This window comes from Gallinula chloropus (assembly GCF_964237585.1).
Source record: "Gallinula chloropus genome assembly, chromosome: 2".
Lineage (NCBI taxonomy): Eukaryota > Metazoa > Chordata > Aves > Gruiformes > Rallidae > Gallinula > Gallinula chloropus.
The window spans coordinates 113,356,614-113,384,152 of record NC_140086.1 but is presented as its reverse complement, the minus strand read 5'-3'; the positions used below and the strand labels follow the sequence as shown (position 1 = coordinate 113,384,152).

General features: G+C 43.3%; 1 protein-coding gene across 1 annotated transcript; it reads right to left on the bottom strand.

The window, feature by feature from the left end:
• Positions 1-69: 69 nt before the first annotated feature.
• On the bottom strand, positions 70-27,539 carry STARD3NL (STARD3 N-terminal like). The gene is made up of 9 exons (XM_084280414.1): positions 27,472-27,539; positions 12,843-13,139; positions 10,041-10,118; positions 8,215-8,292; positions 6,472-6,525; positions 6,248-6,365; positions 3,400-3,498; positions 1,413-1,482; positions 70-657 (listed from the first exon to the last, which is right to left on the bottom strand). The coding sequence occupies exons 2-8, from the start codon at positions 13,065-13,067 to the stop codon at positions 1,430-1,432; spliced, it is 705 nt and encodes a 234-aa protein (XP_084136540.1). The 5' UTR covers positions 13,068-13,139; positions 27,472-27,539; the 3' UTR covers positions 70-657; positions 1,413-1,429.

Here is a 27,539-nt window from a genome sequence, read left to right as displayed (position 1 = left end):
GCTTGGTAACTGCAGGGGGCCATGTGTGTGTGTTCAGCTGACACTGCAACAGAGCTCCAGACCATTACCCACATTTTAACAGGTTTATTTTAGAAAGTGAACATATCCATTAAAAAAGAAAATGCACGGAGTTAAAAAAAAGTCAACATAAAACTAATGACAAATCTGCAATAACATAAAATAATTTTACATAGTGAGTCCCAACAATCATTAAATATACTTCTGCCACAGAGAAGTTTTACTTCATTATATTACCAGTCTCTTGATTAGGTACACAAGACAACACTTTCCAGTAATTACCTAGTCATTAGAAGATCAACTTCAGGAATCACTGAATAATAATACATCATGGACAAATATTTTCACACCACCTGGGAGGCAACCTAATATACATATGCCAACAAGGTACATCTTTGTGAGGTATTAATTACAGTACACGGGATTCGTTCCCTTTGCTCTCCAACGAAAACAACTCTCCCGTTGGCAGCTCCGCCAGCAGGTCAGCCACAGGCTCTGTTGCCAGTTTCCAAACCCCACCGCCTGCCCCTCTGTAACAGGTCACGCAAGTCGGGATGAAGGGTGATGCAAGTCAGGGCAGCAGATACTGCAGATGGGGAGGGCTGACAAGAGCAGGTCATCCTCTCTTCCAGACCAGCACTACAAGATTTCAAAGCAGAAGCTTCTGTTTCTCCAGAACGTTTAATACCGCCCCGAGCTTGAGCTTTGCCACGTGCAGTGGATTGAAGCAGAATGGGGGCAAAGTAATTCCAGAGTAAATGGGAGTAAATTCCAAAAGGAAATTGTCCCTCATACCTAACCAAAGTACCTGCAAAAACCTCAGGATACAGCTGCTCCCTTCTACACTGTAGATTTGTTGTATTAACCAGATTTGTAGTATTAGTTGATTTGTAGTATTAACCAGACTAAGGAGGGGAAACATCGAGGTAGCTTTGCCTGTGCAACCTTCGAGGTGAGTGTATTTGTCCCAGACCTCAACAAGAAGGAACTCTCTCTTCCTAGCACTCTTGCACTGCTATCTCCAAAGGAACATATCTCCCCGCTTCCAAAAAGAGGGAGCTTTTACACATCTGGCCCACCACTGACCTCTCCAGGACAGCCAATAAACAAGTGCTGGACATGCTCCATCACGAGCCTGCGGCATTTTACACCAAAGCACCACACTCAGGGCCCTGGACCCGGGTTACCCAAAATTCAGCAGCAGAGAAGCCCAACCACAGGCTCTAGAGAGCCTTGCAGCAACCTTCCAGCAGGACATCCCAAGACAGACAGACAGACTTGGTTTGAAGATGAAGAACTCCTAAGAGTTACCCACTGTTCAAATTGTTTGGGAAGGAACTATGAAGAACAAAAAAATTTTTAGGAATGTTGAGGTTCTGTGCGAAGGAATTTACCTGCTTTTTTGTATTTGCTATACAACTGGTTTTTCACTGTCTTGTTTTTCTTCAGAGTCTTCATCAGATCCTGAAAGAGATGGACAGGAATGCTGTTAGATCAGTTGAGAGAAGGAAAAGAGAGTGAGCAAGAAGAGCCAGAGGGAAAGAAGAGATAGAGAGAAAAGAAGCAGCAGCAGACCTCCACTAGTAATGGCTTATCAAAACGTGAATCAAAGCAACTCTTTCCCAAAGTGTTTTCATTTTACTTTAGATTTCTTCTCTCTTTTTGGATGTTACACATTGAAGGGTTTCATTCCAACCTATTCCCTTCACCGTTTCGTTTGCTCCTGATACCCAGAATGGGTGCTTCCACATGTGTACTTGGCAGTTAGGACAGACCAGAGTTAGGACAGACCAGGAGAAGGTTCAGCGAGTTGCCAGTGAAGCCCAGGTGACAAAGCCGTTCCATAAGCTGAACGCAACGGCATAGCCACGTACCTGTGGTCACCCCACGCGTGCTGAGGCACAGCAGCTCACTGCACGTACAACTCCCACCCAGCCCAGCCACCGAGGCAAACACAGTCGCTCCCTTACATTCACACGAGTGTATACATTGCCCAAACAATCCCAGGCTGAACCCAGCATAACGTGTCCTCAGGACAGACTTTTAACTGCAATACATTTTCACTTTGACTCATGGGTTATACTCAACGTTGTCTTAACGCTTCCTCACCCCTAGGCGGAGCACTAACTCACTCATCACGCCAAGATGCGCAGCAGCAACCATGGAGACAGCTGCTACACTGAAACCAGTCTAACTCAGAGTGCTGGACAGGCACACATTTACAGAATACAGATAATACCGCATAGATTTACAGAAGAGATTTACACTTCAGGGTAGAAAGACTTGACACAGGGTTTGGGGGGTTTACACTCAAATAGTTGAAATCCTCAACCCATAAAGAAATGGCTTATTTCCTTGAAATGCCAGCAAACCCGTTCTTAAATCTTGCAGTATTTACATTTATTTTTTGGCTTTCTCAGCTCATACCTCATCTAGAGCAAAGCCATGATATGCAGTTAAGATGTAATTAATACTTGCCCTCAGTTTAATATACCCACAGCTTTTGTATACAGAGGGGGGCTTTTCATTACAGGAAAGAGCCTCTGATTGAAGTTTCATAGAATCACAGAACGTTTTGGGTTGGAAGGGACCTTAAACACCATCTAGTCCCACCCCTCTGCCATGGGCAGGAACACCCTCCATTGCACCAGGCTGCTCAAAGCCCCATGTAGCCTGGCCTTTGACACTGCCAGGGCGGGGGCAGCCACAACTTCTCTGGGCAGCCTGTGCCAGGGCCTCACCACCCTCACAGAAAGGAATTTCTTCCTTGCACCTAATCTAGATCTGGCCTTTCTGTTTAAACCCATTCCCCCTAGTCCTATCACTACCTGCCCTTGTGGACACGTCCCTCTCCAGCTTTCTTGCAGGCCCCCTTCAGGTACTGGAAGGTCTCCTCAGAGCTTTCTCTTCTCAGTTTGCCTTAAGCAGTTTGAGGTTTGCTGTCTGTCCTAAGAAACTGTAATGCTCCAAGTTGAGACTGGGTTACCTAGTGCACTGCTGCATGAACGCTACTGCTAGCAGTGAAGAGATCAGGGGATCAGAGAGCATCTCAAGCAGGAAGGGACCCCCATAAGGACCACTGAGGGCAGAAACAAACAATAACCACCCCCTTCCAGTTGCAGTACCATTTTCTGTCAGACTTACCTTGGCTTTAACACCTCCAGGGCATGCTAGAAGCCCCACTATGTGTATTACAGTTCATCTGACAGGTGGTAGCTAAACTGAGTTACTGGATAAAAGAAGAAACTGGCATTTTTCGACTGTGAATTACACTTTCCCTTTAAAAAGGGTTTGGTTTTTTTTTCCCTTTGCTCCTTCCCTACCCTCTGAAGGAGGGAAAATCCACAAGAGTTTAATGTCATTTAATGCAAAGGTAAGTACCTGCCACAGATTCAGGAGGAGAATAGAACTGTCCATCAGAGAGGACTCCAGGGTGAAGAAAAGCTGCTCGTTCAGAAGCATCCTGTGCTATCAAAAATCCTAAAGGGAAGACAGACACAAACCAAACTAAATACAAAACACAGCAAACCCCTAAATCCTTCATGCTGTCACACAGCATCTTAAAGATCAGGTACTGATGAAGAATCTTAAAGATTGCTGCATTGTATCAGCATTCCTAACAAGTTACTTCTATAAGCAAGCTTTCTTTATGTCCTATATGTAACTTCAGGCAGCTAAGGAGAAACACAGAGGTACCATGCACACAAATTAGGGGATCCTTCCTACTGCATGACTGGGAAGCCATATGGAAATTCATAGATATCCACTGACTAATTAAAAACTCTGAAACATATTTTTTGATGAGTGGTGAGTTGCTACACATAACCAAATTAATTATTTCCTCACTTTGCCACTGTAGAACTCCTCATTAACGGCATGCTTTCACTTGTCTGTCTTGACACTCCCAGTGACTCCAAACTTCAGCTCCTTTTGGCTCCCTTTCATCTAAAATCAGGCAACTGGCTTAGAAATTACATGGGGCTATTCCAGTGTGTTTAATACAGGACAAAAACCAAAAGGGGATAGAGACAAGTTACTTCATCTCGTGCTTGCTGCCATCAACGGGTCTTCTGGTAATAACAGATCAAAGATCCCAGAATCACTAGGTTGGAAAAGACCTTTGAGATCAAGTCCAACCATATCCATCCCCTACTAAACTATATCCCTGAACACCTCATCTACTCATCTTTTAAATCCATCCAGGGTCAGTTGTATTCCGAAGATGGACAGATGAGGTGCTCAGGGATGGCACTTTAGGTCAGCATATGGCTACTGAACTTCCCCCTTCTACATTCACGTGAGGGCTGATGGGGGAAGAAACCCACCCTCGATGCTTCACTGAATGAGGAGAGCTGAGGCAGCCTGCAGTTATTAATAAAATAAATCTCTTTCCAACCCAAACTTCTGGTTTTATGGATTAATGTATCTTATTAACTGGCTTACAGTTTGACCTGATGATCTTAAGGGCTTTTCCCAACTTAAATTAGCCTCTTATTCTATGAAGTCTCTGAAGGAGGTGACTACTTTACACTTCCACTCTGTCCAAAAGAGGAAGGTCAAACTCCATGCTTACTAAGGAGTCACAAGATACTACAAGACATAAACTGGGTGGATTTTAGTTTTCAGTTCTGTTTACAGAAGTAAACTTTTAGAGCTGGAATATTTCCTCAGTAGAGAGACAGTTTTGCCCTTTGTTTTGTTTTATTTCCAAGTTACAGACAAAACATCCAGGCGATGAGCACTGCGGCATTAGACAGAAAGCTGGTGTGAGAAGGGGGTCTTGTTAGTTTGTTTTTAATGCAAAACAATAATGTGGAAACAAGTCAGTTTCCACTCCCAATAAAGACGGGGGATAAAACGACCTGCTGAAAAAGCAAGAACTACCAAAATCTGCCTTTGGTATCTGCCTAGATTTAAGAGGAAATAAGGCGGCTCCGTAAGTGCCACCACACAACGGAATCCAAACATGCCTACCCTTTGTCTGGCTTCATTGGTTAAAAGCAGGGTTTTCCTGCCTTTTTGGGAAGTTCAGATAAAAAGTGTGTATTTTTCATTTAAAAGTATTTATTTACTACCATCTATTTGTCTTCATTCCTTGAAATAAAGTACCATTGAATCCCAAGGGGGTTTACCAAGAATATCTCAGTTCTATGAATAGGATCATCAAGTATTCACATGCCTGTGTATCAAACACTCCATGAATATTCAGTATAAAACATGCAAAAGGCTCTGAACCGGTCAGATTTCTTATCTTCCAAGATAAAAAGCTTGATGCAGCTGTTACTTCCTCACCCTCCCCCTCAAAAGAAAAGAAGTTATCCTAAGTGTCCCTTTGTCTAGGCAAAACCTGGGTGCTCATTTAATCGACCCATGTCTCGGAGTGGTGGAAAAGAGAAGGGATCAATGCAGAAAGGCTGCGTTTCAGAGCACAACAAAGGGACACCCGTTCCCATGGGAAGTTTCCATTATGTTTAATGTGACCCTCAGGCATGTGCTCCCAGTAGAGTATCAGGCTGTATTTCAGACAGCAATACATAACCAACGCACCACCGCCTGCTCTCCTGCTGTAGCAGCTAACACAACACCTGTAGCAGAAATCCACGCTTTCTTTTCCTCACCACCCAAGCAACACTCTTGCCACTAAACCGGTGGGTCTCCTCTATTTAGTGGGATGCACCGAGCATCGGGTGACCTGCTGCCTCATCTGGAAGGGGCTGAAATCTGTACTTTCGCTTAGTCTCCTCCTGTCTGTGCACGAAGCGGTCCCTCCGCAACGCTCTCTTGCTTTCCTTTTCCCTCCTCAAACGTTTGTGACACTGAGTTCCTTTTTGTGCCTCCTCTTCCTAGAAGAGGAACCAGCAGTTTATTCTAGGCGTTACTCAACCCCCCTAAATTTCAGAAGCCCAAGTCATTTAAATCTTCACGTCTTAAGCCTAAAAAACTTTTATCAGTTCCTAAGCCCTTCACAAGTTAGTGATCTGGCCCCCGTGGCTTTTAACTCTGCCTCCCTAAATTAACCCAAAGCCCGCCCAGTTGAAGGCGCAACGCTCCTTTCCAGAGCATGTCCTTGTTTCTTTCCAGAGAAAGGAACAATTATGCCATAGGATTTAATTTTTCCCCACAGCTCTTTCAATTCTGGAAGGTGAAAGAAGCGTTTCTCCTGCCAGACAGAAGCTGGGGATCAAACGCTGCCGACCGCAGCGACTGAAGGCAGCCAGGGAAAGCTTACTGTTCTCTTCTTCAGCTTCCTGCGGTAACACTTTGAAGTCCAAGAACCAAGTTTCAATCCAGGCCAGTATGAAGGAAATGATGGGCAGCACGTAGCCAAAAGCACCCTGTGAGAACAGCTTGGAGGAAACAAACCCACACAATGTTACTGAAGTTAGTTACCCTGAAGAGTCTCGCTTTCAAGAAAACAACAAAGTAAAGCAAACATTGGAATAGAATATATACCTGTGAAATAATTACTTTTGCTAATAAAAAGGCACTGGTCACTGCTGTTGTAAACTGAAAGAGACAGGGTAAAAACAGTTAAGACTAGTAACTGGCTTTACTTTCTCATTTCTGCCATTATCTGTCAGTTGCAACTTTAAGTATTTACCAAGAACAGCAAGATCACAGATGATCATACCAAGTATGACACAATTAACTTAAAAGGGCTATTCAAATAACCTTCTAAATACAGGTAACTTAATAGGGACATCTTCAAATGCTGACTTCCATGTTAACAGACAGGCAATTTAGATGCTACTCAGATACTAAGTTATAGAAGTGGTGATCTTACTGTACAATGCAGTATTTTATTCACCAAGTCCCCTCAAAAAATAAAAATCTATCTACATGCTTGGGAAAAAAAATCAAACAGAAAACGCTTTTTGCTACCAACCAAATCAAAAGATCTATTTCAAATTACCAATCATCTAGGCAGGATTTTAATTAGTATTTTGATTTGCCTCATGATACTGTGAAAAAATCAATCATTTTGAAGACCTGATATTCCCTGACATTTAAAAAAATGGCAGGTTGCATACAGTATCTGAAAAAGAGGCCCCCAAAAAGCAGTGGGCAAGCACTGTGCACATCAGCAGGGGTTCTACCTCTGCCTACTAGTGCTCTTGGGTCCAGCAGCTCTTTAAATAACAGTGGAACCTAACTAGCTTGTGGTGAGCACAGGCAGGATTTTAAGATTAATGGCTTCTGCAAAACCTTGGGTGAAGTTTGATGTATCTGCTGCTTACCACCACGATGAGTTTGCTCTCACCACCTCACAGCCAACTGCATCAAGCCAGAGGATGTCATTGAAAGAAATACTCCAAAGCTACACAACTAAGAGTAGGGGATTGTGAGGGGTGAGCACTTAACAGTAAACACAGCCAGAGCAGCAGCCGTATCTCTATGTGCCTGTGTCAAGCCAGTAGCCCGATTTCAATAAAAACCTGATGTCTAATCTAAGGATGCTAAACAAATGGCAGGCTACTCACTTGGAAGATACTAATGAACATGTTCTACGTGCACCTACCACGGTGCAAGGGGAAAAAAGTCTCAGGTTTGCAACATACTAAGCCAGCAATGTGCCTATTGCATTACAATCTATAGTATTAACTGGCAGAAGTATGGATTTGTCATCAAGTTTTGCAATCTCTCTCATCCACAGAGTAGAGCTGCGTTAAAGATCTTTGCTCCAATCCACTGAAAAAAGAGCAATCATCGTTGCACAGAGGTTCCCAAGCATTTCCTTTCTCAGGAGGGGTGCATGGTCAGGTGTTAGGGGTCGATGGCCACAGCCTCAATCTCTAAAAATCTCAGAACATGGGAGTTAACAGGCAGACGGACCCCTGGTACAGTAACACCAATTCCTTCTGAACCACAGTTGGCTATTTCACATGTAAACATATTTCAAACATTAATTAACAAGTCAGATGTAACAAGTAATGACTAGCCATCCCTACTGGGTTCAGAGCAAGCCTTCAGTGTTTATTACATGATCCCTAATAAGGGCCACACCCCCCTGTGCTAGGAAATGCTTGTCTTACAAGTGAAAACATTCTGGGAGTTTTTAATCTGTTACTGTACAGTGAATTTTTGCATAGGGCATCAAGATGATTCTTAACAGACAAGGGTTAAGAGGCATCGGAAAAATCTTGGTGCGTTTGACCCGCTCTAGATACAACTCCATTACGCTTGGCTACTACTCACAGCTATCGCCCACCAATGGCGTAGTCTGCACATGGCATATGCAAGTATTAACACCTTAAACCGAAACACTGCCAGTAGCTACAGAGAAAGGAAAAAAATATTGGTTGGTTAATTCAGAACACAGAAGAAGACACCACACGATTCTCAGCTCACCAAAAATACTAACTGCTTACAGAACACTTTAAAATGGCACAATCTACGTTCTTGTTACCAGGAAACAAACTTGACCCTGAGCACAATTCCCCATTTGTAAAGCAAGCGTGCCTACGTCGGCTCAAATGTGCAAGCATGTGCGACTCCACAGACAGAGTTAGAGACATAAGGCAGCTACACAAAATACATTCACAATCATTTTACCTGGCTGGAATCTAAGCAGTTACATCTAGGTGTAGTTAATCCAGCAAATACCTTGAGCATCACTCCATGTCCCAGCACTCTTGAATACCATTAGAACTGCTTGCGCAGGAATATAATTAAAACCGTGAAGACTTCAGAAATGCAACTGGGAAATGGGAAGAATTTTTAAAAAGCAAGTTTCTACTTACTAAATTTTTAGTAATTTATTGAAATATCAGTGTTGCAGTGATCTATTCTTTACAGAGATGCCTGGAGAAGCAAACCCTTCCAAGTATTTTGCAGTAAAGAAAAATAAGTCATGCTATTTCTAGGGCAGAAAATGAAATCGACAGCAGGCAAGAGGAGGCTTCTCATCAGGGATGCTAACCCTTGATTTCTCCGTTTATTATTTGATACTAGATTGCCTCCAACTTGTTTTAAAGGATGTGTTCAGAATCTAAAAAAAAAAAAAAGTAAAACAAACACTTGGAAATGAAGAGCGATCAAGCATGGGCATGGCCAGGGGTACAATGAACCCATTTAATCTTATGCAAATACATACGTTCCAGTGACGTGCGGCAGAAACAGAAGAAATCCTGTGTAAGCCCACAAATCATCTTGCAGAATTCCATGACATAGTCCCTTCCCAGAGAATAAGTCTATTGTTTTGCACTACATGTTTTTAACCCTCGGTTCAAGGGTGGGATTTTTACACCCATTTCAAAGAGATTCTAGACATTGTTGTCAAGACCAAATGACGTGTACCAAACCGATTCACCTCTGCCAGGCAAGCCAGGTCTGGTAGGATTAACTGATCTCACAAAAACATGGTGCCCTTGAGGAGAACTGTAAAGAAACAGCTTTTTAGACATCATTATCTTGGTCCAGGCAGCGCAAAACGCGCTGCAACTGCAGAGCTACAGCTTTGCCCAAAGACACATTCCCCAACACAGCAGAGATCCTGCCACGTGCCCAAGGTGCTTCTACACGGGGTGAGGGAGAATCGCACTTCACGTCACCTGTGTTTTAACGCTGCATTAGCAAAACCAAGCCACCCTTGCAGTTAAAAACTGAAAAATAGTAACAGGTCAACCTGGGAACAAGTCTTTCCTTGCTGCAACTGACTTATTTCGGGGTGGGGAAAACACAAAAAAGTCAGTTGAAGCAAAATGATTTTACAGCTGGAAGACTACTGGTCTTATCATCCTTATGAATTACTTCATGAAACATCAGTCTTACATTCCTGAATGAATTTTTCACCTGCTTTTCCACCCACCCCCCAAGCAGAAGATGCAACTGAAGCATGCCTAAGCATCTCTATTCGCAGGAACCCTGAGATGGGTGGAATTTGGCATGAGTCCTTCCAGCTTAAATTACCTGGAAAAGATCAACCCTTTCACAGGACTAAAACTAGGGAACATCTGTGGAAGGAGGAAGATGGAAAAACTATACTTTCGCCACTTTCATTATTTTTCTTAAAGAACACTTACAAATATATCAAAATATGAAGAAGAGTAGTCATATTGTAGGACTTCTTTCTCTAAGGTAGTCTCAATGCCTCCTTTTACCTACAAAGAAACCACAACACACAGAGCTTTAGAGCAGAAGTTACCGACACCAAAATACACACAGACCTGGAGGGTGAAATTCATAGTTCCCCCTCACTAATATACAATGGGCATATATGGGAAGAACGTTTATTTCAAGATCAGTGTCCTTAACTTTCATGATTATATACAATTTTTAAAGTGAAAACCTCTGGGATTATCACCTGGCCTAGGCAAACTGCATTTCAGACAGTAAAAGTAAAAGTGAACACAAAGTAAAAAGTGCCACAAAGTAAAAGTGAACAAGCTGTCAAGGGAAGAATTATTATTATTGTTATTAAATAATAATAATTATTATTAAGTGTCAGGTCTCTTACACAAACTCACAGAGCATTTTGCCCCTCATTGATCAAAACAGTTAATCAAAAAGCCACCAAAAAACTAGTTCTAGTCAGTCACATCTTAGCAAGTAGGAAACAAGCCAGTAACTGAGTTCAGACACCAGGTCTTCCCCTTATCTGGATACATACCAGTTGTTTTGAGAGCGCTGAGAAAAAAAAAAAAAACCCACTGTAAATTTGATCACTCTCTCACAAATACCTGACGCCCAAGTTTAAGTCTTTCATTTCCTTGAGGGGATTCAAAATTACACCTTCCTTCACCACTGTCTGTCTTTCCAGTGAAAGAACTTGGAGCTTTGCTGTTCAAACTGGGTCAGTAAGAAAATAATTTCAGATGTATTAGGCCAGGGAGAGGAGCGTGTAACTTAGCTGGGAGTGAACCACCTTGGTGTCCATATCCTATTGCTTGTAGTGTTAAATTCAGTAATTAAGCAGTGCATGAAAGAGTTATGTAAAGCACTGGGAAACAACACTAACAGAAGTTGACTGCTGTCACCCTTTTACAGAAAGGAGGTACTGACGGCCGCCAACATGATCTGCTCACCTTCTCAAAGCAATGCAGCCTAGACACTTCCAAACGCTTCCCAACAACACTGCTGGACTGTGCTTTCCTGAGAATATTCACTCCAACCCCAAATTTCTTGTATTGCTTCTCTTCTCCCTCCCCTCTACGGCCACCTGACAAATAACTCGCTAAATACAGCTTCCCCTCAGTTACTCTCCTGCATGAGATGCGATCATCTGTTTCCCGCCTAACTAAGATCAATGCCCGCCTGCCCCCCCGCCCCAAGCTGTTCATGGCATGGCTGCACCAGCACGGCATCAACACAAGGGTGAGCAGAGAGCCGTGACAGGCTTCACCTCGGGTTTGCGCAAGCTGCCACGGAGCTACTCCCTGAAGCGTTTGAAAACAAACGACGCCTAAGCACCCTGGATAACAGCAAAGGAAATGCCATACTTACAGGGGCTCTGGCTGCAATTCTGAAGTGCCATTACTTACCTACCAGCGACCGATAGTCCCAACGGAGCACAATTTGACTTCCCAGTGCACAAAACCATTTAAAAACCAGAACAAAATACCTCAGTGTGTGCTTACCTGTGTGACCCGTCCTAGGGCACCTGTTTTGGCAAGAGGTTGGACTTGATGCTCTCAGGAGGTCCCTTCCAACCCCTTACCATTCTATGAACCTGTGTCAGATCTCAGACATCAAATGATGGATTCTAATATTATGAAGACAACACACCCCTGCACCACCTCGTCCCCCCTGTCCTGGTTTTCATTCTTACTGACATTTGGCAGTACAGGACTCAGGTTCATTATACATTCTCATAAACCCAAAGCTTTTCACAAAGAAAACTGCTAGGATCTCAGGGTCCCTTAATGCTGCAGCATTCAAAAACTAACCATCATGAGTTGGTAGCATTTTCTGTAGAGTCTTAAATATTCTGAGAGCACTTATATGAATAAAAGTCTGTACTCTCAATCTTTGACAAGAGATACAAACCAGATTCTGCTCCTCCTAGTTGAACAAGTGGTTGAGGGACTGGCCTGAAGAAAGAAATGCATGGCAACATTATGCTGCTTTTCTGAGACAAGCTAACTCTACGCGCTGGATCCAACAGTCTTTCCAACTAGAGAGATGACAATAGTCAAGGTCCACAATTACAGCATTCAGGCAAGCAAAGTCTGCTTTCTCAAATTAAATGGGAAGATATATCAATGAGCTCCTTGATCAGTCAGGTCCTGAAGCTTCATGTTGTCAGATCAATAACCAAGGTTATTTATCTTGTAAAGGAGTGCTGACAAAAAGTTTACTCAAGATCTTGTCTAGAAAAGGGATTACTCCAATTTTTCCTCGTGTGCCCTTTCTTAATAGCACACCTTAAGATTATATCTTAAAACCCAGTTCAAAAACTAGGATGCTACTTATAGCGACCACTCAGCCTTCTGGAAATTTCAGAACTTCCTTGTTTTCCAAATCACAAACACTGGTGTTCAAAAGGTGGCGATGACAGGAATTTGTGTTGTTTAAATGCACCCTGACATGCACAACATAGAGCACACCAAGTTTGTCTCAAAGGAAACATGTCACAGCAAAACAAAGGTTTTTCACAAGCTACAGGAACACCAAAAATGTTAAATAAGATGATAATAAACCATGTATCCTACGAATAAAAGTAGATGCAATTTAATAGATACTACATTCATGAAAGCTTAAAAGTAAGAAGCTGCTTTAAGTGAAGCAGACACAAACGGCTCTGAATTTGGGACAGAAAAGGAAAACCATTCCTCAAGTGAGTAGATGAAGTAGTAAAATCTAAAGGTATCAAAAAGACTACTCACATTTAATTCTATTATCCACAGCAAGGTTATGAATAAGAGATCAAATGTAACGAACAGACAGAAAGTCCTTCTGACATCTGATATGCCTTTCTTCTCTCTGCCTTCGTAGGACTCGATCCTTGCCATCAGTTGTGCGGGGTTGATGGAGTGGACATCCCGCAAGGGAGGACAGGATTCCACACTGCTACTGTGTCCATTTTCTGCATCAGCTGGTGCCCGATTCATCCTGCATATGTTTAGAGTGGTCTTCCTCCAGTTCCACCATCACTAGAAGGCTGATCCATATAGGAAGAATTTCTAAACAAACAAAACCAAAGCTAGTTAGTCACCAACCCCCCCAAATGCCAGCAGGTACTTTATCTTACCACGTCAGCCCTCCTTTATGCTGAACTGATGACTAAGAGAATTTGGCAAGCAGGCTCTAAACACTCTAAAATAAGACATCTCTAGGTACTCTTCATCTCTCAGAGGACTGGGGAAACAGGAGAATGAATGTTCAATTAGGCTGGTAGGAGTAAGGGAGCGCTGTCTAAATTTAGAAAGCTCCATTCTCTACACTCTTAGAGTGAGATCATTAAATGGGAAGGAATAAAAAGCATGATGCTGTATATCTTTAAGGTTTCAAATTCTGATTTAAACATTGTCAGTAGGAGGCCACCTTAAAGAAAGTACCACATACAGTTCCTGAAAAGCAGTGGTTAGCCATTAGCAAGCACATCCTGAGCTGGCACAAGCCAAAAATTACAAGTCCATTAAAACCCCTGAATACTGGAGTGATCATTCTTTAAAACAAATCTGCCCTTTGCTCTACAGATACATTCAGCTGCCACGAGGACTTACTTTGCCAGAGTCTCTCTGAAAAAAAAACCCAAACCTGGTGGTTAAAGGTAATGTGTTTACCTTAAGTCTCTTCTTACTAGAAGGCTTTTAAATAAAAAAATAATCAGGTCAAATTTCTTAGAAAACTGGAGCAGTTTGATTACGACTCTCTATGTTACTCCATGAGAACTTTTAATTCCAATCAAAGCTTCTAGAAAGAGGTGACTAAGAAGGTCACAACAGCATCAAAGAAACACACAGAAAATTTAATTTTATGCCAAATACTCAGAAGATTAAGTCATACATCCTGCAATACAAATCACATCAGACAAGCTTCTGTAATGCCAGGGGAAGAGCTTTTTGAAGTTTGAAGACCAAAACTTTGTCTCTTCCTGGGTGAGCTGTCTTTCAATAAACTGCAAAACAGAAAGACAAACCTTTCCCACTCTCCTATCCCAACAGTACTGCAACTCCAAGAGCACAATCAAAGCACACGAGGAAAGCAGATGGGGATGTGTAACACAACGCCAGGCACACGCAAGGATACAAGGACCCACGGCAAACAGTGCAGATGTCACAGCCAAGGAAGAGCCAGGCCAGCCACATGTGGCCGGTGTCTATAGGTCCAGTCATGTGTACAGCCTTCAGGTCGTTACAAGTCTGCTCTTCTCAGGGTACATCGTGAAAACGGTAACAGACTCACACCGAGACAGGCAGGAGCTTGCCAGCTGGGAACAGGCAGAGGCAAACCAAGCCAGTATCGCTCATCATCTCGCTCTGGGATGCGGCTGTGGGCCGAACCCAGCACAAGGCCAAGCGCAAACACAGGCAGGCCACTACCATCCTGCTCCCGCCTGGCAGTCAATCCAAGGATGTGCCTGCCTGTGGCTTTCCAAAGCCAACCCAACGTATGCATCTTCTGGCTCTCAGTCATAAACCATGGGACCAGAAAGCTGCCAGACCTTTTGCTCAGCTTTACCTCCTTTAAAGAGGCATTAGCAGAGAACACACGGTCAGACCGGCGAAGTACTGGGTCTGTGAGAGTGAGACCATCAATTTCATCATTAACCAGAATAAAAAACAAAGACAGAAATTGTTGTACTGCACTTAACTCCTTTTTCAAGATCTTTTCAAGCAGATTTACACAGCCCAGCATTTTCACTGCTTTTCCTTCTCACCCTCCTGTTTGCCCAGCTTCGGGTGCGAGACATCAGGATTTGCGCAGTGACTTTTCCCCACCAGTCTCAACTCAGACACGTGCTCCCCCCTTCCGCTGAGTCAGGGACAAGTTAGCATTTGCAAACACCGTTAGGGAAGTGGACAAACTTCAAAGTTAAACAGAACTTGCGTCAGGATTCTACCTTTAAAAAAACCCCCCCAAACCCTAACCACAAAACCCACAGTTACATGGTTGGAGTAGCAAAAGGACTAAGCAGCTTTACCTTAGGAACATAAACACAGACTTGCTCCACATTAAGAATTCCAGTGAAATTGCTTCTCAGGCTTCCCCATATGAGACATTTTCAGTCTGAAACTGTTTTGCATTTACTTCTCTCTCTCTCTCTCTCTCAAATACAAGCCACTATACCTTATTCTACAAATCACATTTACCTGTTAGTTAGATAACTAGTTAGATAGTTAGTTAGATCAGTTCTTGACTGCTGCTCTGGCACCTTCAAGGTGCCACACAGGCTTTGGCTCTCTTGGGCTCTCTTGCCCATGGCAGACTCGTAGCAGGAGCACGCTCTGCTCTCCCCTTGGCTTTATTTCTATGGTACATATTTTCATGATTTTGAATCCTTTGAGGGTTGACCCAGTGCCTGCCTCAGATCTGAAGGAGGCTGGGTTCAGTTGGCACTTCTTCTTTTGGCTCCAGGCAGTCCCATTCTTTGGGTTATTCTATATGGCAGGCTCCAGGAAGGATGTGTGGTCAAAATGAAATCTGCCCAATAAAGCAATGACGTACAATCAGTAAATTACAGACCAGCATGATCATTCCCTGCAGCGCCTGGGTGAAGGACATTCACCAAGAAGATAAACAACTCCTGATTCGTGACTTTGCAAGGAACTCTATGAACAAACTTGCCTGGAGAGGTAGGATTCATAGAAAGCATGCTGGATGATAAGTGAGCCCTTAACTGCTTGTCACAAGAGACAGTGAGTGAGCCAGAAGTCAGTATTCCCTGTGCAGTCCCAACAGCACATGGCTCTCCACAAGATGCAGGGATCTGCTGTGACTTTCTGTAGGTCTCTGACTTGGCTTCGCCAGACTTGGAGCGATGTTTTGTCAAGCTAAAGGGAGGATTGCATCAGCCTGCTCCTGGCTATGCCCAGGCACTGTGCTAAGCCTGAGAATATCTGCCCTGAAAGAGTTAGAAAAATGAAATAAAATACTGTTACCACCTGAAACCTTTGTGATACATGTCCTTGAAAGTGGTTTTGGAGCTGAAAAACCCCTGGCATTTCAGGCAAGTAACAATCCGTCTTGTTTTTGGCATGGATAGAGTTAATTTTCCTCCTAGCAGCTGGTTTAATGCTGTGTTTGGGAGTTAGGATGGGAGCAGTGCTGATAACACAAGGATGTTTTCAGCTGCCACCAAGCAGTCAGGGACTTTTCAGGTGTTCATGTTGCCCTGCTAAGGTGGGGAGCACCCAGGAAGCTGGGAGGGGACACAGCCAGGACAGGTGACCCAAACTGGCCAGAAGGTATTCCATGCCAATTATGTCATGCTCAGCATCAAAAGGGGGCTGGTGAGGGGGAGGAGCACTCAAATCCCAGATGTCCACTTTTGGGGATGGTGTGGTTTGGGCACAGCTCTAAGCTGTACAGCCTGAGTTGTGCGGTTCGGTGAGAAACCACGGTGTATGTCACCAGTTTTGTACATTTTTGCTATAAACTCTTACCATCATTATATCTCTTTTTCTCTGCTGTCACAGTAAACTATCCCAACCTGTGAGGTTTGGGGTTCTCCCCGCAGTTAGAGAGTGCAGCTGTGTGAGGCCGCACCCATGCTGAATGCAGCAGGATAATCACCTCTTCTGAGCAGCGGGTCATGCTGGGTCTGATGCGCCCCAGGACCAGGATGCGGTTTGCTCTCGTGGCTGCCAGAGCACACTGCTGACTAACACTGAGCTGCTGCTGCCCAGCACCCCCAGACTGATTTCTGCAGGGCTTCTCTCTAGCTATGCCTCTCCCAATTTATGCTTCTGTCCAGTGTTACTCTGTCCCAGGTGCAGAATCCGGCTTTTGTTCTTGTGAAATGTCCCACCGCTGATGACTGCCCAGCGCTTCCATCTATTCAGATCTCTCTGCAAGGCCTCTTGTCCCTCCAGAGATGGCACCTCCCAGTTTAGTATCGTCAGCAAACTTGCTAACGGTGCATTCAGGTCACTAATATCCTGAGCAGAACTGGCCCTAGCATTGAGCCCCAGGGAACAGCACTGGTCACCAGTTGCCAGCCAGATGCAGCCCCGGTTCACTACAACTCTTTGAGCCCTGCCGTCCAGCCACTACTCCACGCAGTACACCCTATATATACATAGGTATATATCTCTGACAGCTGAGGTAAGATCACGAGTCAGCCTGCATCCAACTGATGTAAAAACCAAAACAGAAGCCACAAGACTTTGCTGCCAGCTTGCTGAGCTGTGTTTAACCCCTACTCCATCGGGGTTGGAGGGAGACCTACTGTGGAGCAGTAAGTTTGCACTGACTTCCCCAGCTGTGCTGCGGAGCAGTGCGGGTGTCTCAGAAGTTGCAGATGGACACCTGGTCCAGAAGGATGCTGTGAGAGACAGTATCAAAAGCCTTTGTATAAGTCCAGAAAAACTACATCCACCATCTTTCCCTTCATTTGCTAGGCAGGTGGAAAACAAGAATTTATAAGCACGCTGAAATGTCAAACTACTTAAGAGGGAAATAACTAAATTCTGCAGTAAGAATGCACATTAGTGTGTTTGTGATACACCTTCTCCTCACCCCTCCTGTGTGTTTTACCTTTTTTTTTTTAAACACTAAATTATTATAGCCATAACTCAGGCTTCCAAAAATAGTTCAAACTTTATCCTAGAGAATCACAGAATTTACTTTTATTGATAGTATTAACTAGCACAGTATGTGAAAAGTAAAGCGATGAGATACAACTAGCAAAGTTAGTATTGCACTCCTTCCCTGCCCTCAAAGTCTAATGAAGACTTCAGTGATACATGATGAGAGGTAGCCCAAGATTTTCACATTACATTTACAATTAACACCATTACTTTCACTCATACTGACAGAAGCAGATGGCACGCACACTGCACATGTCAGTTTTACATATATTTTAGAGATCTCCAGAGATAAATATATTTACATATATTTATAGAGATCTCTATATCTAGAGACAGAGGTACTTCTGTTTCCTATCATTGTACTACCCCTATTCTTCCATTCAACTCTCCCTGTTTTCAATTATTTTTGGTTACTACATTAATGTATTACAAACACCAGCACATATTACTGTTTTTTCTTTCCAAGGAAAAAAACCCACAGAGCACAGTTTATTTGAGAAGAGAACACAGGTGATTAAAAAAAAAAAAGAAAAAAAAAAGGCTCTTATAGGGCTGTAAACAGCTCAGCAAAATCAAAAGTGAAAGCATCAGGGGCCAGTGATTTAAAGGAAAGACAACACTCTTAGTTTCAAATACCAGAAAACACATATTTGCATAAAGCAACTATGCACACAGTAATACTGCTGCATGATTGCTGTTGAAGCTTACTGAAAGTCTAGAATATTTTTAATGTATACATCTGATGACACTAAATGCTGCCCAAGAATTCCCACCATAAACAGTTTTTCTGTGAAGGTTAAAAAAACCAAACCTAAACCAAGAAAACCTGAAAATATTTTTTTCTTTTCAATGAGTTAACTAGGATGACACAGCCAATGCAACAGCCAGGATGCTAAAGCTCTGTGAGAACTCCAACTACTAAATTAAAATCTTTCTTGATAAGAAAGCTGACACTGAAAAAGCAGTAATATTCACAGAATCATTTAATTCTCTTGGTGGGAACAGAGGACAAGGGGCAATGGGTGCAAGCTGGAGCGTGAGAGGTTCCACGTGAACATAGGAAAAAAGCTTTTCACTGTGAGAGTGGCAGAGCACTGGAACAGGCTGCCCAGAGAGGTTGTGGAGTCTCCTCTAGGGACATTCAAAACCCACCTGGACGTGTGCCTGTGTGACCTGCGCTAGGTGGTCCTGCTCTGACAGGAGGGTTGATAACCAGATGATCTTTTGAGGTCCCTTCCAACCCCTAATGTTCTGTGACCTCACAGATCATCAAAAAATAAAGCATTTCCTCAACAAGAAGCTTCCTCATATAGAGGTAAATAAAACATGTCAACTTCTTCAACAGAACATCCAATTAACCGTAAGGACTGCTTTTGTCCACCACATCTACACTGCTTCCAATAAACTGAGAACAATTGGAATAAACCTGTGTTAGCCTGCAAGAGCATCAGCGGAATTCTCTCAACGTGTTTTCTGACAGTCCCAGCATAAACCCAGACTAAGAGCCAACACAGATAAACCAAACTTCTCTGATGAAGTAACGATGACAGTAAATCGGGGGGGGGGGTGAGGGATGGGTGTGGAAATAAAATCCCATAGCTGGAGACCACCTCCAAATTTTTTTATATCATTCTCTATTATAAATGACCCCAAACCATTCTGCTGACACACCCTCTCCCGTCTTCTGTTTACGTAACTGAAAGAACTAATTTTCACAAAACCGGCGTGTAGTGAACACATTGCTAGTGACCTCCTGCTAGTCATTGCTCCCTTTCCTGAAGGGCACCTAAATCCTTTCCATGCTGCTCTCATTCTGTCTCTAGCTGTAAATACTTCTTCGCCTCAGCAGCATTTTAAGGTTTCAGTGCCTTTAAAAGCACTTCTCAGTTAGTCTGAAGTGACGTTCTGTTCAAAACAAATGTTCCTTAGGAAACATGAAGGAATATTTAAAAGGAAAAAACAAAGCAGAGCATATATTTGGGGAATACACCATCTTAATTTCAAAGCTGATTCAGTTTCTTACTCTTAGAGCCTGATCTTGAAAGGACAGAATTTGGAAAATGGAAGTATCTTCAGATTGTACTTCCATCTTGCAAACTTGGGTTTTAGCTAAAAAAGAATCAATATTATAAACCCCTTGAATTTTGCTACCACAAAACGCTGGTCTGGAGAACAGTCAACAAGAGGCTACTACCTCCTGCACATTGACATGAATAGAATGAGCAGAATAAAAAGACAAGCTCATATGAAACCTGGCCAACATGAAGCATGCACACAGCTAGAGGAAACAGAAAATGGAAACTCAGTAATTTCTGTAGCCACAGAATCACAGAAATGTTGGTTGGAAGAGACTTTTGGAGGTCACCTTGCTCAAGTTCCTCCCAAAAGCAGGACCAGCGCTGGACTTGACTAGTGCTAACACTTCAGTTGAGGCTGAGTCTTGATAACCTCTTAACAGTTTCTCTGGGTAATGTGCTGGCACTGTACTAACTCCCACAGAGAGTTTTCCTATGTCTCCACCCAAGCTGCCCCTTGTTATGTTACATCCTGCTACAGAGAAGCCATTCCAGCCTTTCCTGAGCTTTCAGTTTCAGAAAACAAGTTAAGACTCATTGGGATGAGAGTATGGGGTATGGGAGTTACCAGCATAACACCAATACCAACAATACTCAGAGGTTTATAGGACCATCCGAATAAACCTGCCCTGCACACACCAGTAGCTTTTATAGTCATGAGAAACTGCCAAATGAGTGGTAAGTGTAAGTAATAAGCTAAGTAACAGTTTATAACCCTGCTTACTCCTTGACACATTAGATCAGAGATACAGCATCTGAATCTTTCATCAGATAAAACAAAAATCTTTGATGCACTTATTCAAAGTGGCTCAAAATTACCTGTTTTTCCGTTCGTTACTTGACAGAACGTTTGGGAACTTAAAGACTACCCAGCATCCTTTCTCTATAGATGATCTTATTCCAGTCCACAAAAATAGTCTGGTTTTATAATATCTAGTTTTAAAATAAGGAAGCAGAAAATTTTAAACTATATAAATAGGTGTACCATAGTACTGGACACGCCTATTTAAAACTAAAATCTACTAAATAACAGAGGACTACACAATAACCAAATACAAGACAGAGGAATGGCAGCTGACATTTGGAAAAGAAACTAAAATAAGAAAGATATGTCATTTTCATAGACATGTGACATTCTAGTTAACATTCAAGTCACATTATATCATCAAAAGGCCCAATCACAGAACCACCATTTACAGAATTAATATTGATTCAAAGCAATTGATTTAAGTGGGTTGCGTCTGAGGAGCAGGCACAACTTAAAACTCATGTTGTACACTGTGCCAAGAGGCACAGGCTCTGTCTGGAAAAGTCAGGCTAATTAGTATGAACCAACATGAAAGTACCAAAGACCACACAAGGAAGCCTCGTGCTTAAAAAATGGTACCACAGATACCAATTCAAACAACTAAGTCCAAGAAAAGCCTTCCCTCAACCAAGAGGTCTGTCCTTTGCTGTTCCTGACGTACAGAGGTTTGTATTTCTTCTACATTTCATGTGTCTTCTGTGTCTCCCTTCCTCTCCCCTTCAGCTTTATTCTTGTGAAACTCCTGTGAACTAGTAAGGCACACCTTCCTACTCTATGTCTATGATATGGTAAATCAGCTGCACTATGCCTACTCCAACGTTCACTCCCAACAGAGATTTCATCTAGTTACACAGTTGAAGACATACCTTATCTCAGAGTCTGTCCTCTTGACAGAATTCCTAGCTAGTTATTTACTAGGAGGGGGGAAGGAGGGAGGCATTTAGACAGAGTTGTGTTTGACAGGCACTAGAAACTTGACTTTAATCAAAGTAAGACTGAAAAACACAAACTGATGCACAGCCACAAAATTCCCTGAACACAAGCTCAAGAAAATGTGTGGAACTTTTTGGCAATACTCTATAGATTTCAATTAAGCAACAGAGCAGGAATGACAAGTTACAAATATGCAACGCATTTAAAGACTGGGAAGACTTCCCATCAGAGGGGCAGGGCAAAACTTAGCAGCCTACAAGAGAGAACTGCTTACTGAGTTTGGCTTCACTTGAGCATTCAGAACTCTGGACCCTGAAGTAGCAGTTCTTACCCATCCCTCAGGGGGAAAAAATATTTCTCATCCAACATGCAAGGGGAATACAAGCTGTACTCAAGTTTATTTTGTCTGTGGTATACAAATTACTCATAGAATGCACACCTGGCTTCATATTGATGAGCTCTGAAACAACTGATCATCGAGATTTTTGAAAGATATGCCACCAGGCAGATGGCTAGAATAAATCAGAGGAAGAAGAGCATTTAAACTTCCTTTGTTTGGAAAGTAAATAGAAGCCCAAGTATTTGTGCTTCTGCTAGCAAAATAATGCTAATTTGTCTACTTCCTATTATTTTTTTCACACAAGGTTTAAGTTTTATTTTCTATAAACTGATTACACAACTTAAATCTAAAGTCACATTGTTTACTTGAGTAACAACCGTATTTGAAAAATATTTAGATAACGTCACAGTGTCAGAAAAAACAACCGACCAGGTTTTCTTTTCAAGTTCCCTTGAGAAAGATGTTTCTTCAATTTTCTATGCTCTAATTGTGACCTAACAAAACGAGGCACTTGCAAGCATCCCACACATTGTTCATACTGAACAACATTTTTCTCAGAAGATAAGAGGAAGGTGCAGGGCACAGTTTGCAAGCTAAAAGGAGAAAGAAAAAAGTAAGTCAGTCTTTTGGGTCAGCAGGACATTGGAGGGAACAGTAACATCGTCATCCCCCATCTCAAGAGTGAGATCGCAGACTCAGAAAGTCAAATCAAAGTGCTCCAACCTTGGACTAATTTTTCCTTGCAGCTGATGAAGTCCTGCTACTGAGCAGTGTCCCGCAGAACGCTGCTGTCCTTCCCCGTAACTTCACTTCGGAGCGGAGAAAGTGGCAGAGTAAACACATCAACAGCTTGTAAATTTGGTATTGGCATTGCCTTGGTTTTATCTCTACTGCCATTCTCTAGTTTGGGTTCCCTCTTAACAGCACACCCCAAACTTTCTACTTCTAAAATAAGCGAGTATGAGCATACTTATAATCTGGCACAAAGTCAAAGCAGAGAGGGGAAACAGCATGTTAAAGAACAGTTCTTCAGAGTTAAACCAAAGCAATTCGGGAAAGATACTCCACTCCATGACAACACACTTGCCAAAATGCAAAATTGTGGAGTTCAACTTTGTTTATTCAAGACTGTGATCTTAAATACTCAACTATATTTTAAGAAGAACACGACAAACTGACATAAAAAAAGGATGTGCTGCGACTCACCCCAAAGATGTGCCTCAGGCATCACCTGTGCACAAGATACTTAACCACTGCAAACTAAAAAAACCGAAGTCTGCTAATTTTGTCACCGTTATGTCCTTAGAACATACAAAGGACAAGTACCTGCTACAAAATTGATGCCACATCACCCTGAGACCAATATATTACAATTGACAGAATGTCCATCATTACCAAAACTAAGGTATTTTTTCCTTAAAAGAAAAACTTACCTCTTTTTTTGGTTTAGATGTTCTAGACTAGCCTTGCCAAAGACCTGAAACTAGGTCAGGAATTTAAGGTTCAACACAACCAGTTCCCTGTAGTTATATTAACATATACACACAGGACTTTTGTATAGCTCCATGCAACAAAAACAAACAAACAAAAAAAAAAGCCACCGATTTTTTACAAACCCAGAAAGGGAAAATCAAGCATAAAGGTGAAGTGGTACAAAGATAAAACAAAAAAAAACCAACTCTGCCAAACCTGATTTTAACTCTTCTCACCTATTTCCCACCCTCTGATGCTGACATTGTAGTCCACCCAACAGCAGCTCACAGAGATGACGATTTCACCTCAGGTTTTACTCCACCAGGTGTTAAATACTAAGCAACAAAGGTTTACAATCCTTTCAAGTTTCCCAGAGTTAAAACAACCTTAGGCCAAATAAACATTTCAGGTATCAAAACCTTATCTATTTTATCATGTCAGCACTTCTCTACACAGAAAATACAATTCTTTAAGGAGACCAAGGATGGAACTGACCATCTCAAGCAGCAAGTGTGATAACTGGTCTATTACATACAGGTATTAACCATACACATATTACCCATACACATTCTTTTGTTTGTTTTCTTGTTTCCTCCACCTCATCAACATATGCCCCAGGGCTGTCACCCAGATGCTACCTGGACAAGAAAAGCTCTCCTATTCTAGCACAGAAATGCAGGACTCTTCCTAAGATATGTCAGTCATTTTAGGTCCTAGTGGGAAACACTCTAGATTCCATCACCCCCCATAAACTATTCAACAAAACAGTGTGAAAGTTTTCTCTAGGCAAACTCAAGTCCTGGAAGCTCTTTAAAGCTCTTGAGAAATACAGTATTTTAAGAAACTAATGTCCACTTCGGAACACAACATGAACTTTTCTACAATTTCTCACACTTAACTCCTATTTTAGAGCTCTTGAAGATACTCTGAAACAAAAGGAAGCGTGGGGTTTGACATATTTTCTCCTTACAACTCTTAAGAGTCCATTGTAAAGAAATAATCACCCAATCCAAATAGCAGCAAATCTGAACGTTCAGCAGAAAATACTCCTTCTAGCACACATCCACATAATTCATCTAGTTTTTCCTGTTAGTGCTAGATAGAAATTAACTCCTGATGTCTGAAGCAGTAAGCGTTCCAGCGTTTCAGCTGATGACTGAGTAGCTGATCTCAGCATGGAAAGCATGATGTCATTACAAGGTATTAGTTTGGCTCTTTTCACTAAGATCATTTTTTTCCAACCTTTCATTTGCAATCTCCGTTCTAGTTGACTTGAACGCTGAGAGGCAGAAAGGTAATATACAAGCTGCCTTCTAACACAATCACTAAGGATTCCAAATTAAGAACATATTTTCAGCAGATAGAGTTAAATTAGAGAACATTTAACAAACAACACATCTGTGATCCTTCAAAGTGACTCAGCTGAGATACTGGATGCTGCTGGCGTAACCATGCAAGGTCACAGTTCCTGCTGTCAGAAGTGTGATTTACCATTACCACATCACAAATCTCTTCTGCAAAACCACTGATAATATATATTGTGCCTGTTGACTGAGCTCACTGAATGAAATCCTGCTTACTAGATACTGGATTCAGCCCTGTAAAACTTTTCAACAAATACAGTTCTTAAAACATACACTTAACTAGGATATTCTGGAAAAGTTTAATATATCTAGTTTAAAAGCAGGAAAAGAAGCTTTAAAAAGCCTAAATACCTTCTTTCACATGAGTGAAGGCCTAGAACGATTGTGCTACACCCGTTTTGAAAAACTCACGGCTAAACACTTGAGAATTTATGGGAATTAGAATGTATGGCATCAAAGAAAAGCACATTCTAGCCCAAATGAACCAAAAAGAACGCCAAATCCATCTGAACTAGAGTTTTGCAACTCACAAATTTCAGTTATCATTAAAAAGGTCAAATATACCAAGTCTATAAAGAACAACATTCACCCTGAAAACGTCTAACACACAAGTAACAGGAAAAAAAAAAGTGTAAAAAATTAAGCATCTATCACAGGAGGACCACTGGTGCATTTCATCCATAGCATCTGTCTCTGAACATTATCAACAAGCAAAAAACCAAATCACTCTGCATCTGGCATACTTAATATTGTGTAAGCAGATGAAAAACATCTACTAAAAATAATAATCACCACCCTTTTGGCTTATAAATAGAAATGACCCTGCTTGCAATGCTGGGCTGACTAACAATCCCCCAAAATGCTAGGATTTCCAGAACAAAATGACAGCTCCTATTAGTAATTAATGCTCAGCACAATCCTACATCACACTATAAAAGCCAAGGCGACAAGTGCACATAATAAAATGTACCAGCAATGCTGCAGAGGAATACCGTGATGGTCTTAAACCTCTAAGCACTCCAACATGATTTTAAAGGAAAAAAAAACCCCTTCAAGTTTAGTATTTGCGGTGAATGTTTTCCATGCTAAAGTTAATCACTGAATGCACCTACACCTCAGCGTATTTGGTTAGCACTTCATCATCGAGTAACTTTAAACTGCTAGTGCAGATCACAGAATCACAGAACCTTAGGAGCTGGAAGGGACCTCGAAAGATCATCCAATCCAACCCCCTTGCCAGAGCAGGGTCACCTAGACTAAATCTCACAGGAACACATCCATGAGGGGTTTGAATGTCTCCACAGAAGGAGACTCCACAGCCTCTCCGGGCAGCGTGTTCCAGTGTTCCGCCACCCCCACAATGAAAAAGTTTCTCCTTATACTCACATGGAATTTCCTATACTCCAGCTTGCACCCGTTGCCCCTTGTCCTACCACTGGCCATCACTGAGAAGAGCCTGGCTCCATCCTCCTGACTCTTGCCTTTTACATATTTATAAACATTAATCAGGTCACCCCTCAGTCTCCTCTCTCCAAGCTAAAGAGGCCCGGCTCCCTCAGCCCTTCCTCGTAAGGAAGATGTTCCACTCCCTCAATTGTCTTGGTGGCCCTGTGCTGGACTCTTTCAAGGAGTTCTGTGTCCTTCTTGAACTGAGGGGCCCAGAACTGAACACAATATTCCAACTGTGGTCTCACCAGGGCAGAGTAGAGGGGGAGAAGGACCTCTCTCAACCCGCTAACCACACCCCTCCTAATACACCCCAGGATGCCACTGGCCTCAGCCATGAGGGCACGTTGTTAGCTCATGGCCATGCTGCTGTCCACCAGGACAGGTCCCTCTCGCACCGCTCTCCAACAGGTCTGTCCCCAACTTATCCTGGTACACAGGGTTAGATAAATCAGCTGTGAGCTTAACCAGTTCACCCACCAGACCCATCAGCGCGACACCCAAGACATACGCTACACGCCGCATCACAAGAAATGAATGACCCACTTTCAACGCAGACACTCAAGTCAGGAAGTGTCCCCGCTGTTGCCCAAATTCAGCCCGACGCTAGAACTAAACCTCAACACACCCCTTCCCCGTGACGGAAACCTGAGGTCTGCGCGCTCCGGGCTGTTCGCGCCGTTACCAGCGGTGCAGACGGGTCGCTGCTCTCCCCCCGAAGGTGGATTCACTGACCCAAAACCTCAGAAAAAGAGGGGGAAAGCCAACCCTCCTCCTCCCCCTCCTCCAGCTGCGCCAGCAGAAGGAGCAGCGCCGGGCATGCGGAGGCCAGGCGACAGGAGAGGCAGCACACGCAGCGCCGCCGCTGAGCGCCTCCGAGCCCCGGGCAGGCACAACCTCTTCGCGGAGAGGGGTCGCCCGGCCGCTTGCCCTCCTCCTCCTCCTCTTCCCGCCAAGAGCTGCTTCTGCCTCCCATCCCCGCCCAAGCAGGGCAGCCGGCGCCGTAGCGCGGCGACAAAGCCACCCTGACGGAGCGGGCGGCCCGCCGCTGCCCCTCCCGTCCCGTCCCCTCTCCGGGGAGAGCGGCGGCTGCGGCGCGGGAAGCGGGGAAGAGAGGGCAAGGCCACAATCACGGCGCCGCAGCGAGCTGCCCCCCCACCCGGGCCGCCCTCGAGCCGCTCCTCTCAGCCGCGGCATCCTCGCCGGGGCGGGAGGGTCTCGCCACAGGCACGGCCGGGCCGCACCTCCGCCTGCAACGCGCCCCGCAGTCCCCTCGGCATCTTCCTTCCCGTCGCCTGGCAGCAGCGACGGCAACACTTACCCCGAACGCTCTGCTCCGGCCCGAGGGAGAGGGCCCGCACCGCGGGCTACCACTGCCGCAGGCCCCGG